The 15,093-nt window shown below is 42.4% G+C and overlaps 2 protein-coding genes across 3 annotated transcripts in view; both read left to right on the forward strand.

Moving 5' to 3' along the window:
- Nucleotides 1–11,013, forward strand: part of LOC127158058 (polymeric immunoglobulin receptor) — a 38,618-nt gene extending 27,605 nt beyond the window's left edge. Inside the window, exons 1-8 of one of the 2 annotated variants that reach the window (XM_051101197.1) lie at nucleotides 7,934–8,017; nucleotides 8,193–8,510; nucleotides 8,619–8,943; nucleotides 9,415–9,515; nucleotides 9,650–9,699; nucleotides 10,084–10,143; nucleotides 10,226–10,285; nucleotides 10,371–11,013. In XM_051101197.1, the coding sequence (XP_050957154.1) occupies nucleotides 7,957–8,017; nucleotides 8,193–8,510; nucleotides 8,619–8,943; nucleotides 9,415–9,515; nucleotides 9,650–9,699; nucleotides 10,084–10,143; nucleotides 10,226–10,285; nucleotides 10,371–10,418 (1,023 nt within the window). In that variant the 5' untranslated portion in view covers nucleotides 7,934–7,956 and the 3' untranslated portion in view covers nucleotides 10,419–11,013. Of the gene's footprint in view, nucleotides 1–7,933; nucleotides 8,018–8,192; nucleotides 8,511–8,618; nucleotides 8,944–9,414; nucleotides 9,516–9,649; nucleotides 9,700–10,083; nucleotides 10,144–10,225; nucleotides 10,286–10,370 lie in introns of those variants that run through there. The other variant, XM_051101196.1, reaches the window with a different exon arrangement.
- Nucleotides 1–15,093, forward strand: part of LOC127158057 (uncharacterized) — a 104,887-nt gene that overhangs the window by 72,876 nt on the left and 16,918 nt on the right. Inside the window, exon 2 of the mRNA XM_051101195.1 lies at nucleotides 4,402–4,719. Within this exon, the coding sequence (XP_050957152.1) occupies nucleotides 4,402–4,719 (318 nt within the window). The remainder of the gene's footprint in view (nucleotides 1–4,401; nucleotides 4,720–15,093) is intronic.

Consider the following 15,093-nt stretch of genomic DNA (forward strand, 5'->3'; position numbering starts at 1 on the left):
CTGAATTACCTCTAAAATTTTTGGATCTGAATTTAGCAAAGTAGATAAAAAGAAGATTTTGTATTTACCCTAACAGAGATATCACCAAATGTGTTAATTAGCTATAACACAGCCGGAAGTGATTTACTTAGTTTTTGACATGAATAGAATGACATCGTCAGCATACAAGTATATTCTGTGTTCTGTCTGTCCTATTGTTATTCCACAGAATTGCTGATTTGAACGTACTGCCAATTGCAAAGTTTCACTTGCTAGTGTAAACAACAAAGGAGAGAGTGGGCAACCCTGTCGGCATCCTTTATTAATTTTTATTGGTTTTGAAATATTTCTATTAGTCAAGATTTCTGCAGTTGAGTTTTTGTATAATATTTTAACCCATTTTTGAAGTTATCTCCAAATCCAAATCTTTCTAAAACGCACAAGATAAGACCACACATTGTCGACCCCCTGTCAAGGGCGCTTTCGACTCCTGGCGTGGGAGTGCTGTTGTTGTCTCCATGGTCTACGAGGGGCTGTGGGTCTTCCACCTCAGCCTCTCGGGAGAGGTCGCTGTTCCCCTTGCACTGCACTCCCTGATTGTTCACGTCTGTCTTGTCATTTGCACTGATTACACTCACAGCTGTTCACTCTGGACTATTGTATAAGAACTCTCACTTCTCACTCCTGTTCAGGTCTGCATTGTCTTTTGTCTTCGTGTGTGTTCCTCTGTTTTGACCCAGCTTTAGATTGTGTTTCTGTTTGGTTTTCTTTGATCCTTGTTCCCAGTTTGTGTTGTGCCGTGTTGGCCTTTTGGTTTTGTTATTTGTGTTTTATTTTATTAAAATCTTCCTTTCCTCTGCATTTGGACCCTGACCTCCTTTTTCCCGTTCCGAACGTGACAGAATGCAGACCTCTAAGATGGGTCCAGCGGGGAGGAATTTTTTCAGGGAGGCGGCGTCCCCCCGTTTAGCGGCGGTGAGCGCCCGCTTGGGGGCGGCGACCACCCGCTCTGTTCCAGATACGGCGGGGATGTCCTTTGAGGCGGCGTCGGCAGCTCGTTTCGAGTGCATCTACGCCTGTCTGGCGGGGATGGACACCTGTAGGGCCGAGGCTGCGCAGATGCGGCCCTGCTTTCTGGCGGGCGGCGGCTCTTCCGCGGGCAGGCGGCGACCGTATCTCCGTTCCTGGCGGCGGCGACACCGCTATCTCCGTTCCTGACGCGGCGGTGACCGCTATCTCTGTTCCGGACGCAGGCGGCGGCTATCTCCCCTGATCTCTCTGTTCCGGATGCGGCGACGACCGCTCTCCCTTCTCTGTTCCGGACGCGGCGGGACGCTCTCTGTTCCTGACGGAGGCGGCCGCTCTCTCTGTCCCGGACCGGTGACCGCTGTTCCTGACGTGGCGGTGACTCTCTCTGTTCCTGACGCGGCGGCGCCGCTCTCTGTTCCTGACGGGCGGCGACCCGCTATCTCCGTTCCGGACGCGGCGGTGACCGCTCTCTGTTCCTGACCGGCGGCGACCGCTCTCTCCCGTTCCGGATGTCGGCGGCGACCCCGCTATCTCCCTGTCCGGACGGGGCGGCCGCCGCTCTCTGTTCCTGATGCGGCGGCGACCGCTCACCGTGCCTTCCGGATCTCTCTGTTCTGGGACGGCGCGGCCGCGGTTCCTGAGGGAGCGGCGCTCTCTGTTCCTGACGCGGCGGCGACCGCTATCTCTGTTCCTGACGCGGCGGCGACCGCTATCTCTCTGTTCTGGACGGCGGCGGCGACCGCTTCTCTGTTCCTGATGCGGCGGCCCTCGCTCTGTCTCCCCTGTTCGGACGCGGCGGCGACCGCTCTCTCTCTGTTCTGACGCGGCGGTGACCGCTATCTCTGTTCCTGATGCGGCGCGGACCGTGCCTCTCTGTTCCCGGACGCGGCGGCGCGACCGCGCTCTCTGTTCTGACGCGGCGGCCGCTATCTCTGTTTCTGGCCCGCGGCGGTGACCGCTATCTCTGTTTCTGGCCGGCGGCGACCGCTCTCTCTGTTCTGGATGCGGCGGCGACCGCTATCTCTGTTCCTGACACGGGAGGCGAGCGTCTCTCCTGACGTGGCTGCGCTGCGCCTTCTGTTCCTGACGTGGCCCTCACCGTGCCTTCTGTTCCTGATGCGGCGGCGACCGCTATCTCTGTTTCTGACGCGGCGGCGGCCCCTCGTATCTCCGTTCCGGATGCGGCGCGTTGGCTATCTCCGTCTGACACGGAGGCTGCTGCGCTCGCTGTTCGGACGTGGCCCTGACCGTGCCTTCTGTTCCGGACGCGGCGGTGACCGCTCTCTCTGTTCCTGACGCGGCCCTCACCGTGCCTTCTGTTCCGGGCGCGGCCCTCACCGTGCCTTCTGTTCCTGAGCGCGGCGGTGACTGCGCTGCACGGGCCTGGCCCGCCGTCCCTCCCTGAGTTGCCTTCCTCCGTACCTCCCTCCCCTCCAGACTTTGGAACGTCTGGAAGCCGTTCCGTAGGGAGGGTACTGTCATGATCGGGGCTGTGGGTCTTCCCTCAGCCTCTCGGGGTCGCTGTTCCCCTTGCACTGCACTCCCCTGATTGTTCACGTCTGTCTTGTCATTTGCACTGATTACGCTCACAGCTGTTCACACTCTGGACTATTGTATAAGAACTCTCACTTCTCACTCCTGTTCAGGTCTGCATTGTCTTTTGTCCTCGTGTGTGTTCGGTTCGGTTTTGATTTTTGATCCTTGTTTTTTGTTTGTGTTGTGCAGTGTTGGCCTTCTGGTTTACGTTCTTTTGTGTTTTGTTTCATTAAAATTTTCCTTTCCTGCATTTGGACCCTGACCTCTTTTCCCCGTACACCAAACGTGACACCTTCTATATGATTCATAGATTAAGAAATCATTAAATTGTTATTAGTTAAATGTGTCATAATGTATTAATTTCCTTTATCACTTATTTTATTAACTAATGATGTAAATTCATATGTTAATTACCACAGTGGTCAAAGCTATGTACTTCAACTTCCAGTTGTCTGCTTTAAATACTCATTAGTTAATGATTTGCAAATGTATAAATTATATTGTGACTTTACTTGTTGAGGCACATGACTAACTAACTAATTGTAAATCCATAACCACAATGACATATTACTTAACAATTAGTTAATAGTCCAGTGCCTCAACAAGTAAAGTACATAGCTTTGACCACTGTGGTAATTAACATATGAATTTACATCATTAGTTAATAAAATAAGTGATAAAGGAAATTAATACATTATGACACATTTAACTAATAACAATTTAATGATTTCTTAATCTATGAATCATATAGAATGTTCAGTTGTTGCTGATGAAGGAATCATTAATAAATGCTTTAGTTCATCATGAATTATACATTAACTCGTGATTATCTGTGCATTAATTAAGCATGAATTAATGCATATTTTTGTACACATATTGTAAAGTGTTACCAAGATTTGCTTTTCATTTTCTGTCAAATTCTACAATTTTCCTGTTAACTCTAAAGACTTTTTTTGGATAAATAATAAAAGACATTTTGCCTTTTATCGTTATTATTATTATTATTATGAAAGGACACATCAGAAATGACAAGAAGCAACAATATTTATGTTATATAATGCATTGTGACAGACTGCCATTCATTTTCTGTACAAATTCTACACTAAAACATTGTGAACACAGATAGAGACATGATTGTTCAGAAAAAGAATTTATTGAAATGTTCATGGTAACTCTGAAGAAATTTTAATAATGCATGTAGAAAAAAAGGAGCAAACATTAAGTGTTAGAATGTATTTTAACAAACTTTATTTTTTCAGAAAACCACAGTATAATGTATTTGAAAGTAATATAATAGTATCTTCTATAATGAAATATATATATATATATATATATATATATATATATATATATATATATATATATATATATATATACGTTTTGTAAATACTTTTTCCCTGTTTTCGGGCAGATTTAATTTTCAACCGCTGAAATATAGATGTTCGTCAGCTTTCTGGCCGCTTCGTGTCTCCGTATCGTAATTCCACTAATAGACGTGCAGCGGTATCCAGATGACGGCTCACTTGACTGCGGTGATATAGGAGAACGTTACAAAGGGGAAATGCAGCAGTTACAACATTCACAGTCAAACAACTCAGATACAGGAAGAGAAACTTAAGACAATGGCCGCATACGCAAAGATGAGTATATTCTACATATCAGGGTTTTGGCTAATTTTAGGTGAGAGTATTTAATATTGTCCTGTATTTGTTTGTGCTGGATCCTGTTGATTATTTTGAAATGACACATTTTGTGCTGTTCATGTTGTTTGTAATGTGTTTTATATGAAGACTAAACACATTAAGAAGTGATTTGTTATTGTTGGACGTGATTACAGTTTGTGTGTTGTTTGTTTAGTTGTTGAATGCTTCAGTGGAGAGTCAAACAATACAATAACTGTTCAGACTGGAGGATCTGTCACCATCCCATGTCATTATGACAAGAAATACACACAGCAGAATAAATACTGGTACTCAGAAATTGATAAATCTAGCATGTACACAAACACAACAGAGCAGAATCTGTCAGTAATTGATCATCCTGATCAGAGTCTCTTTACTGTGACTATGAGAAACTTGCAGAGCAAACACAGTGGAGATTATTATTGTACTGTGGAGACTGGAGAACAACCACCGACAATTATCACATATGAGCCTCATCTCAAGATTCAATCTGGTAAGAGATTTTGTAATGATTTGATTTCATTTTAGTGTCAAATATGTATTTCGTCATCTCAAATGACTTATGTGTGTGTGTGTGTGTGTGTGTTCAGTTCCTGATGTGTCTGTGGTGAGCAGCAGTGTATCTGGACATGAAGGTGGTGATATCAGTGTTCAGTGTCTCTACAGTTCTGGATATCAGAATAAAGTCAAACAGTGGTGCAGATATAAAGATCAGAGCTGTTACACAGTGGGGAGGACTGACACATCCCAGAATCCATCAGTCCAGATCAGTGATGATGGGAGAAGATCCTTCACTGTGCTGATGACTGGACTGAGACTGACTGATTCTGGCTGGTACTGCTGCTCTGCTGGAGATCTGCTGTTCCTGTTCAACTCACTGTCACTAAACCCAAAAGAGCAAAACACAAAGGTTCAGACATTAAAATGATGACATTCTCAATGCACAAAAACTTTGCTTTAGATAACAAAACAAGACCATATGAGCTTGTTCAGTTTTCTGCTTTTGTCACAGATATTACTGATCTGAACAAAGGTCAAAGAGACTAGAACATCACATTTTAGATGTTTTCATCAAGAATGCACAGATTGCTTCATATGCAATTTATTCAAGTCTTTGTGACTACAAAATTTTCTTTTGGTTGAATTTTTTTGTGGGTTAAATGTTCCAAATTCTACTATGATGTGACAGAAATATATTTAAAAATCTATATTTTCTCAATGATAATTGTTTACATGATTTCATCTTTCTAGATATTTTTTTGACTTTTTTTCTGTCAATAGCCTTATCTCAACTTTCAGATGTTATTTCAGACTTTTTCAAGGATTTGACATTTTTTCCCCTTGTCAATTAAAAAAAGTTATTATTTTGTTTTTGCTTCAGTTGAATATTCAACAGACTTGTCATTATTCAAATGAAATCAGTATCAACAAACTCCATCTTTCCACTGCAGGAAACACAGAAGCTGCATCTAAAGTGGCATTAGATGTATTTACACAGGTGCCATAAATGCATGAACACCACAAAATTGCAAATGCATAAATAATTTTATAAGATTAATGTTTTAAATATTTTTGAACATTCAATTAAGACATGGGAAAAATGCAATGATACCTTTAAATATGAAATATGAAAGGTGGCGGCAAATGACTGTTTTAATGAGCCATTTAGTCATTCATTATATTATTTTCTAAAATAAGTAAATAAATAATATAAACTCAACATGAATGAGTGAATATATTAATGCCTACTGGGCATGTGAGTGTCAGAACTGGACCATGTAGCAATAAAAAGTCTGCCCAATCTGATGAAACTCCTTTTCTTTTAGATCAGGCTGACGCTTTTTGCATGTGCATCATTTACCGAGGACACAGATGGCAGCAGGATGCAGATGGGAAAAAGTCAGATAGGCACAGAAAAAAAAAAAAAAAAAAAAAAAAAATCAATAATTCATAAATATTTTGCAACTACATATGAAATAAAACACAACTAAACTTACTTTGTTAGGTTTTGCTTTTGTCTGCAGGCACTGTCAGTGACAAAGTGTTAGTGTCTGTTAAAATCTGTAAAATGTTTTTCCTTTCATAATCATCTTTGTGGAATTATTCTATATTTGTCCCTGTTTTGTATATTTCATGACTAACAGTCATTTCCTTGTTGCTCTGGTGATATTCTTCCCTTCCTCATCTTTTTCATGAATATTAATAACGAAACAAAAGACACAGAAGAACCACAAAAGTACTACATGTGTATTGTAGTAAAATAAAAATAATTAAGGCTCACAATTCTAAAACCTTTAGGCTGAAATACATAAACAGAAGAGCGTTTCACACTTGGAATATTCAATCATGAGTCATTAAACACTAGATAAACTGAGGTTATCTTGTTTCAATGTTTTACACTGCTCATAATTTACTCATGATTAATCCTGGGTATTCATAAACTGATATTTTACACTGTATGCATGCAACCTGTTTACATAACGACTCTAGCATTGCACGTTCTTGGACATTTTTCCTTTCAAACATTGAAACCACTGTGTAGTAAATGTGCTATTTAATTTAGGATAAAAACAGTGCTAAACATTCTTCTAAATGTGAAATGTACATTTCCCATGGTTAAAAGCAGGGTTTAGCCTATGGCTTTAACACTATGAAAAGCTCTAGAGTTTATATGAATAAATATGTGAAGCAGAAAGTCCTCAAATATGCAAATCTGATAAATAAACACAGCTGCCCATTTTTTTTCAGTAATGCATGATGGGATATGCTTCTGTGCTTCTGTGCACTAAGGGCCCTGAGCTTTGGCATTTTTCAGACTTGGGGCAGCCTTGTGCACTTCCTGTTTGTTCACACACTCTCAAGTGACCAAGACCAAAGACCACAAGATAGTTCTTAAGAAGTCTCTTGTTGGCCTGTTTAGTCGATTAATAGATAACACTTTCAGTAAACTTTCAGTTGTATGCATGTTTAAACTGAGTTTTGGTTGCATTTTCACAGTTTTAACCAGAATGTGTCACCAGCATGTGTGTTTTGAGCACTTTGAAACAGTGGATCATTTTGCAGAGCAATTGGTTTGGAGTCTAATGACTCTTGCTCATATGACCAAGTTTCATAGTGTAGCTTTAACATACAGCCAACAACATACTGTACAGATAAAACAGATATTCATTTGAATTCAATACGTCAAATATATTTTTACATATCAAAATCAGCATTATGTATAACACATACAAAATGCAATTAGAATTAGTCTAATTGAGAAATATAATTTCTCAAAAAGTGATCACACATCTTTATCTCAATGATTATGACTGATAAAATTTACTATGTTGCAATTGCCCCTTTAGATCCCCCTCCTGAAACACTGTGAACAGAAATGTGACTGTGACCAGAACATAACTTTTCTTGAAATCTAGAACAGGGTTTCTCATCTCTGGCCCCTGTGGTCCACTTTCCTCCAGTTTAGCTCCAAACTCACCTGTTTGTAACTTTCTAGTAACCCTGAAGATCTTGATTAGTTTGTTAAGGTGTGTTTGGTTATGGTTGAGCTAAACTCTGCAGGAAAGTGGACCTCGAGACCAGAGCTGAGAATGTCTATCTTGGCTCTTACCCAGATGGCGCAAGACGTTAGTAATATGTTAATAGTGCTATAATGAGAGGAAAGGGGAAGTGCAGCAGTTACAACAACCACAGTCAAACAACTCAGATACAGGAAGAGAAACTTAAGACAATGGCTGCATTCGCAAAGACGAGTATATTCTACATTTCAGTCGGGTTTTGGCTCATTTTAGGTGAGAGTATTAATATTATCCTGTATTTGTTTGTGCTGGATCCTGCTAAACATTTTGAAATGACACATTTTGTGCTGTTCATGTTGTTTTAATGTGTTTTGTTTGAAGACTAAACACATTAAGAAATGATTTGTTATTGTTGGACATGATTACAGTTTGTGTGTTGTTTGTTTAGGTGTTGAATGCTACGGTGGTTGGTCAAACCATATGTTAACTGTTCAGACTGGAGGATCTGTCACCATCCCATGTCATTATGACAAGAAATACACACAGCAGAAGAAATACTGGTACTCAGAAATTGATAAATCTAAAACATACACAAACACAACAGAGGAGAATCTGTCAGTAATTGATCATCCTGATCAGAGTCTCTTTACTGTGACTATGAGAAACCTGCAGAACAAACACAATGGAACTTATTATTGTACTGTGGAGACTGGAGAACAACCATCGACAACTGTCACATATGAGCCTCATCTCAACATTCAATCTGGTAAGAGATTGTGTAATTGTTTTAATCTCATTCTAATGTCAAATTCTCTGATTCACACATATGCATTTTATCATCTCAAATGACTGTTATGTGTGTGTGTGTGTTCAGTTCCTGATGTGTCTGTGGTGAACAGCAGTGTATCTGGACATGAAGGTGGTGATATCAGTGTTCAGTGTCTCTACAGTTCTGGATATCAGAATAAAGTCAAACAGTGGTGCAGATATAAAGATCAGAGCTGTTACACAGTGGGGAGGACTGACACATCCCAGAATCCATCAGTCCAGATCAGTGATGATGGGAGAAGATCCTTCACTGTGCTGATGACTGGACTGAGACTGACTGATTCTGGCTGGTACTGGTGTTCTGTAGGAGATTCACTGAATCCTGTTCATCTCACTGTAACCGAGGCAGAACCAGGCACAGTGAAAGTCACGTCAGTATTCAAACATTTCACACTGGCATTTCTCAGAATCGTCTTCCTAGAACTATTCTGTATTTGTTTGCGTTTCATCATCATTCACTATTTCCTCGATTTATTTTGCCTTTTACTCTAACAATAATTTCCTCATAGCCTTTGTGATTTTCTTATCTGTTTCTGTTTTTTTTTTTTTTTCTTTGCAGATGTGCAACAGGACTTAATGAGAATAATAATAATACATCTGATGTCAATGACAAACCACAAAAGTACTACATCTGTATTGTTTAAAATAAAATAAAGCTTAAACTAATTCTACATACTGTATGTTAGACTGAAATATATTACCAGCGTTAAATTAAGTTCTGATGAATGTTTATTTCAGATATGACTTATTTTCTGATACCTATTATGCAGCTAAATTAGTCCCACATCATATGTGGAGCTCTTTGAATGAAAAGATTTTAAAATGTTTTTTATTTCCCACAGAAATAATAAACTCCTGACTGTGTGGCTTCCAGTTTCAGCTGTGCTTCTGCTGTTATTGATTCTGGTCGGTGTTTTCACCTGGAGATGGAGACAGAGACCCAGTCAGTTTGACCTCTATGTTTATTTGTTTGAAAATTCAATTAATTCCATGCCATTTTATAATTTATTTCAAAAGCACAGATTCTATATTCTGTTAATATCATATTATTGTTTCTAATTTTTTTTTTAAATGAAGAGCAAGACAAACCCCAAATCAGAGAGAGAAATGGCAGCACCACTGACATAGTAAGTCTGTTAATTTATAAGAATGTAGTTATGAAAATATTTGTATGACAATATAAGTGTATTTTTACAGATTTTCTCATTTGTATTGACTTTTTTTTAAACAGTCTTGAACATTCTAAGACTGGGTTACCTTTTTCATTACTATGTCTGATCATTTGCCAGGTTTTAGCAGACATAGTACACATTCCATGTCATCATCGAAACCAATCAATACATTTTTTGAGCAAAATATGAGAATCAAGCAAAAGCAATTGATATTGGTTTCACTTTTTTTCTGGTCACAGGGGTTAATTATCATTTACATTTTTAGAGCCAAATTAAAACTTGTAGTTTAGTAAATGAGTCTATAAGTTGATATCTTGATATTTTGTGTGTGAAATGCAGATCTACTCTAAACCTGAAGATCCTGTGATATACAGCACTATAAATGATGAAAACCCAAATGTAAGTAGACCAGACATGCACTGATGTGATGATATTTCAGACATGAATATATCCTGTATAATTACAATCCCTTTCTCCACAGGATCCCAGCAAGGACATAACCACCTACAGTACTATTGATCATGTTCCTGGGAGTGAAGCAGTAAGTTTTACAGAAATGTTGGCAGTTTATATCATGTGTTTATGGTACTGCTGGCAGTAAATTTAAAATGATCTCACACTTCCAGAATCCTCCAGCAGGTGGAACAATATACAGCACTGTGGCTCCACACTGACAGCAACAGTGAGAAAAACACAGGAAGAGATCCTGCTGACCAAGAGAAACAAAATTAGCAATAGAGAACTGTCATCACAAATCTTTTTGGTAGATTTTTGGTTTGTTTTAACAAATACACAAACACTGAATCCACTCATGCAGTTGACTTTTTCCTCTTAATTTTCATTTGCACATTGGTTGTGAACTTTTGACCTAATATTTTATTTTCAAAAGGACCTATATGAACTGATGTGAGGGTAAAAATGTAAAGGATTATTGTAAATGAAGTTCATACTTCATAACTAGCTTGTTTTGCTGTTTTATTGCATATTAAAAGACCTTTCCTGAGAAAATGGGATTGTTTTTAACAGTATGTACAGTTATAATTTCTATTTAAGTATCCCTGTTTCATTTCTTCACTGTAAAAATCACTTTCAGTGTATTTGTGAAATATTTATTTGCTTTATGCTTATTCAACAGACTAGACTTAAAGGATCTGTGTATGTAAACTATTAGATGTTTGTGTTTGCTAAATGACTAATGTCTGTAATGCATTTTTTCTTGTAATCCAAATAGCAGATTTTTCTAATTCCTATTAAATAAGTTTGAGTTTTCTTGTGTTTTGTCACTTTTTTTTTTTTTTCAGTCCTGGTCATTAGATCCTATGCTGAGTTTTTCAATCATCATGCACTTTAAGATGCTTTATAACATTTTTGAACCACTAGATGTCGCATGGGAGCACTGCATCTCAGACCAAAACAAACATGATTTTTGGCCACACCTTCGCCCTCCTAGTCACCCTAAACTTAGCCAATAACCAGTGTTGCCAAGTCCGCAGTTTTCCAGTGGAATTGGGCTACGTTACCCCTGTTGCTGTGGGTTGTTTCTGATGTCCGGGGGTTGAAGCGGCATCAAAATTTAAGACAGCAGAAAAAACACATAGGATTCGTAAAATATATTTCAAATTACCTAGATCTCAATCTAACTGAGCATCTGGACCAACAAACGCAGTCCATGGAGGCCTCACTCTGCAACTTGCAGGACTTAAAGGATCTGCTTCTAATGTCTTGGTGTCAGATAGATTCAGAGGTCTCGTGGAGTCCATGCCTTGACACATCAGAGTTGTTTTGGCAGCATGAGGGGGACCTAAACCATATTAGTCAGGTGGTTTTAAACGAGAACTCCACTTCCAGAACAACAATTTACAAATGATTTACTCCCCCCTTGTCATCCAAGATGTTCATGTCTTTCTTTCTTCAGTCGTAAAGAAATGATGTTTTTTGAGGAAAACATTTCAGCATTTTTCTCCATATAATGGACTGATATAGATTTATTTTGAACTTCCAAAATACAGTTTAAATGTGGCTTCAAATGATCCCAAATGCGGGTTGTAAATGGTCCCAGCCGAGAAAGAAGGGTCTTATTTAGCATAACGATCGGTTATTTTAATAAAAATAATACAATTTATATACTTTTTTAATGCCAAGCGCTTATCTTGTCTTACTCTGCCTGGACTGTTTTTGTTCCGGTTCATGACAGTTAGGGTATGTCGAAAAAACTCCCACCTCATGTTCTCCCTCAACTTCAAAATCATCCTATATCACTGTTTTACCTTTTTTAGTAAGGATGTTTGATCATCTTTGGCTGTTCACTTTTTTGGTCGGAACTTCTGAAAATAACCGATTGTTTCGCTAGTGTCATGAATCCGGTCCGCCCGCCACCAGAGGTCGCCTGTAGATTTCACACCACACAGACTGTTGCATCACACCCCGGACTACATTTCCCATGACCCATTGCGCTGATTGGATGCAGGTGTTTGAGCAATCAGCGCAATGGGTAATGGGAAACGTAGTCCGGGGTGTGATGCAACAGTCTGTGTGGTGTGAAATTTACAGGCGACCTCTGGTGGCGGGCAGACCGGACAGGATTCATGAGAGCTAGATTAGACCCTTCTTCCTTGGCTGGGATCATTTACAACCACATTTGGGATTGTTTGAAGCTGCATTTAAACTGCATTTTGGAAGTTCAAAATCGGGGCACCATATCAGTCCTGTCACAAGCGCAGTCTCTGTGGCTCCTCCCGTCCCGCGCCAACAGGAACCCTCTCCCGAATATTGACTACGTTTCCCACAATCCCGTGCCTGGGGCCGCTCTCTTCCGGTTCCGGGTCTCGCGGTTCACATCCGCTCTGGCGGCCATTTCAGCGTGCCTCGCCGGCGGGTTCGTCGCGAAGTTTTGTTGGTCATGCCCTCAATACTGAGCGTTATTTATCGGACTGCCTTTACTGTTATCAACCGGACTGTTACCTCTCTTAGTGAACCTTTGGTGCCTGCCTTTCGTCGACCCTCGCTATCCCCACGGACTATTGCTCTTGATCGCTGCCGGCCCCGACCCTTTGCATGGACTCTGACCACTCCTTTGTATTTGCCTTCGTTGCCCCAGTCCGTTGTTGTTGACCCTCGCCTGTTTGTTTTGTCCGATTTCAATAAACCGTTGCATATGGATCCTACGACTCAAGATTCGTCATTGACCGCGTCACAGAAAACTTCGCCGCCTTCGGATCCAGCGACGGTTTCACAGTTCGCGTCGGAGATGTCTGCTCAAGCTACCATGCTAACCCAGCACCAGCAACAACTAGAACGGCTCACCGCCCTGACGGAGCAGTTGGTGCAAGCGGTTCAAGGATTACAGGTAGCTGCACCTCCCGTCGCCACTTCTCCACCGCCACCTGCACAACCCCCAGCGATTCAGCCTGTCGCCGCCAGCCCCCGACTTGCCTTCCCAGAAAAATTTTATGGAACAGCAGACAAATGTAAGGGATTTTTGTTACAATGTACCCTGTTTGTCAATCAACAGCCCAATCTTTACGCTACGGACGAGAGCAAGATAGCGTTTGTTTGCTCTCTTCTGACTGGAAAGGCACTCGAGTGGGCCACCGCGGTGTGGGACCTCAGGCAATCCACTTACCCCATGTTTGCTAATTTCCTCGTAAGCTTTAAGGAGGTCTTCCAACCTGCTCCAGAAGGAAGTGAGGCGGGGGAGCAGATTATGGCGTTGCGGCAAGGACGCCGCACGGCCGCTGAATATGCTCTGGATTTTAGAACACTGGCAGCGCAAAGTGGATGGAATGACGGTCCTCTCAAGTTGCATTACCGCAAGGGACTCAACGCGGATCTGCAGGTGGAGCTTGCCTGTCGTGATGAGGGACTTTCACTGAGTCAATACATCGACCTCTCCGTCAGGATCGACAAAGTAATGCGGTATCGCAAGCCCAGCCGGAGTCTCCCTGCAACGTTTCTGCCGCAGCCGTCGGCTTCCACTAACCCTGAGCCTATGCAGCTGGGAACGACAAGACTCACCGTCGAGGAGAGGGAGCGTCGTTTGCGTAACAACCTCTGTCTCTACTGCGGACAGGCGGGTCACATCCGCGCCACCTGCCCGACTCGTCCTCCACGACCTCCCACCTCGGTGAGTGCTTCTAAAACCTGTTTGAATCATTGTGAGATACCTGTAACGCTTAATTCAGACGGCATATCAGTCTCTACCAAGGCTCTAATTGATTCCGGCGCTGCCGGCAACTTTATTGACAAAGACTTTGTGCATGCTAACCGTTTGCCTGTTCTGTCTTGTGCTCACCCCGTGGCAGTGGCCGCCCTCGACGGGAGACCATTAGGGACGAGCCGCGTCAATCACGTCACCAAGGACCTCACCCTCCGTGTTGAACCCGGTCATCAGGAAACAATCCAGTTCTTTGTGATAACCTCACCACAGTCACCCCTCATCTTAGGCTATCCATGGCTTAACCGTCACGAACCCACCATCTCCTGGGCTAGGAGGAGAACGGCTCACCGCCCTGACGGAGCAGTTGGTGCAAGCGGTTCAAGGATTACAGGTAGCTGCACCTCCCGTCGCCACTTCTCCACCGCCACCTGCACAACCCCCAGCGATTCAGCCTGTCGCCGCCAGCCCCCGACTTGCCTTCCCAGAAAAATTTTATGGAACAGCAGACAAATGTAAGGGATTTTTGTTACAATGTACCCTGTTTGTCAATCAACAGCCCAATCTTTACGCTACGGACGAGAGCAAGATAGCGTTTGTTTGCTCTCTTCTGACTGGAAAGGCACTCGAGTGGGCCACCGCGGTGTGGGACCTCAGGCAATCCACTTACCCCATGTTTGCTAATTTCCTCGTAAGCTTTAAGGAGGTCTTCCAACCTGCTCCAGAAGGAAGTGAGGCGGGGGAGCAGATTATGGCGTTGCGGCAAGGACGCCGCACGGCCGCTGAATATGCTCTGGATTTTAGAACACTGGCAGCGCAAAGTGGATGGAATGACGGTCCTCTCAAGTTGCATTACCGCAAGGGACTCAACGCGGATCTGCAGGTGGAGCTTGCCTGTCGTGATGAGGGACTTTCACTGAGTCAATACATCGACCTCTCCGTCAGGATCGACAAAGTAATGCGGTATCGCAAGCCCAGCCGGAGTCTCCCTGCAACGTTTCTGCCGCAGCCGTCGGCTTCCACTAACCCTGAGCCTATGCAGCTGGGAACGACAAGACTCACCGTCGAGGAGAGGGAGCGTCGTTTGCGTAACAACCTCTGTCTCTACTGCGGACAGGCGGGTCACATCCGCGCCACCTGCCCGACTCGTCCTCCACGACCTCCCACCTCGGTGAGTGCTTCTAAAACCTGTTTGA

This window comes from Labeo rohita, unplaced genomic scaffold, assembly GCF_022985175.1.
Source record: "Labeo rohita strain BAU-BD-2019 unplaced genomic scaffold, IGBB_LRoh.1.0 scaffold_132, whole genome shotgun sequence".
Classification (NCBI taxonomy): Eukaryota; Metazoa; Chordata; class Actinopteri; order Cypriniformes; family Cyprinidae; genus Labeo; species Labeo rohita.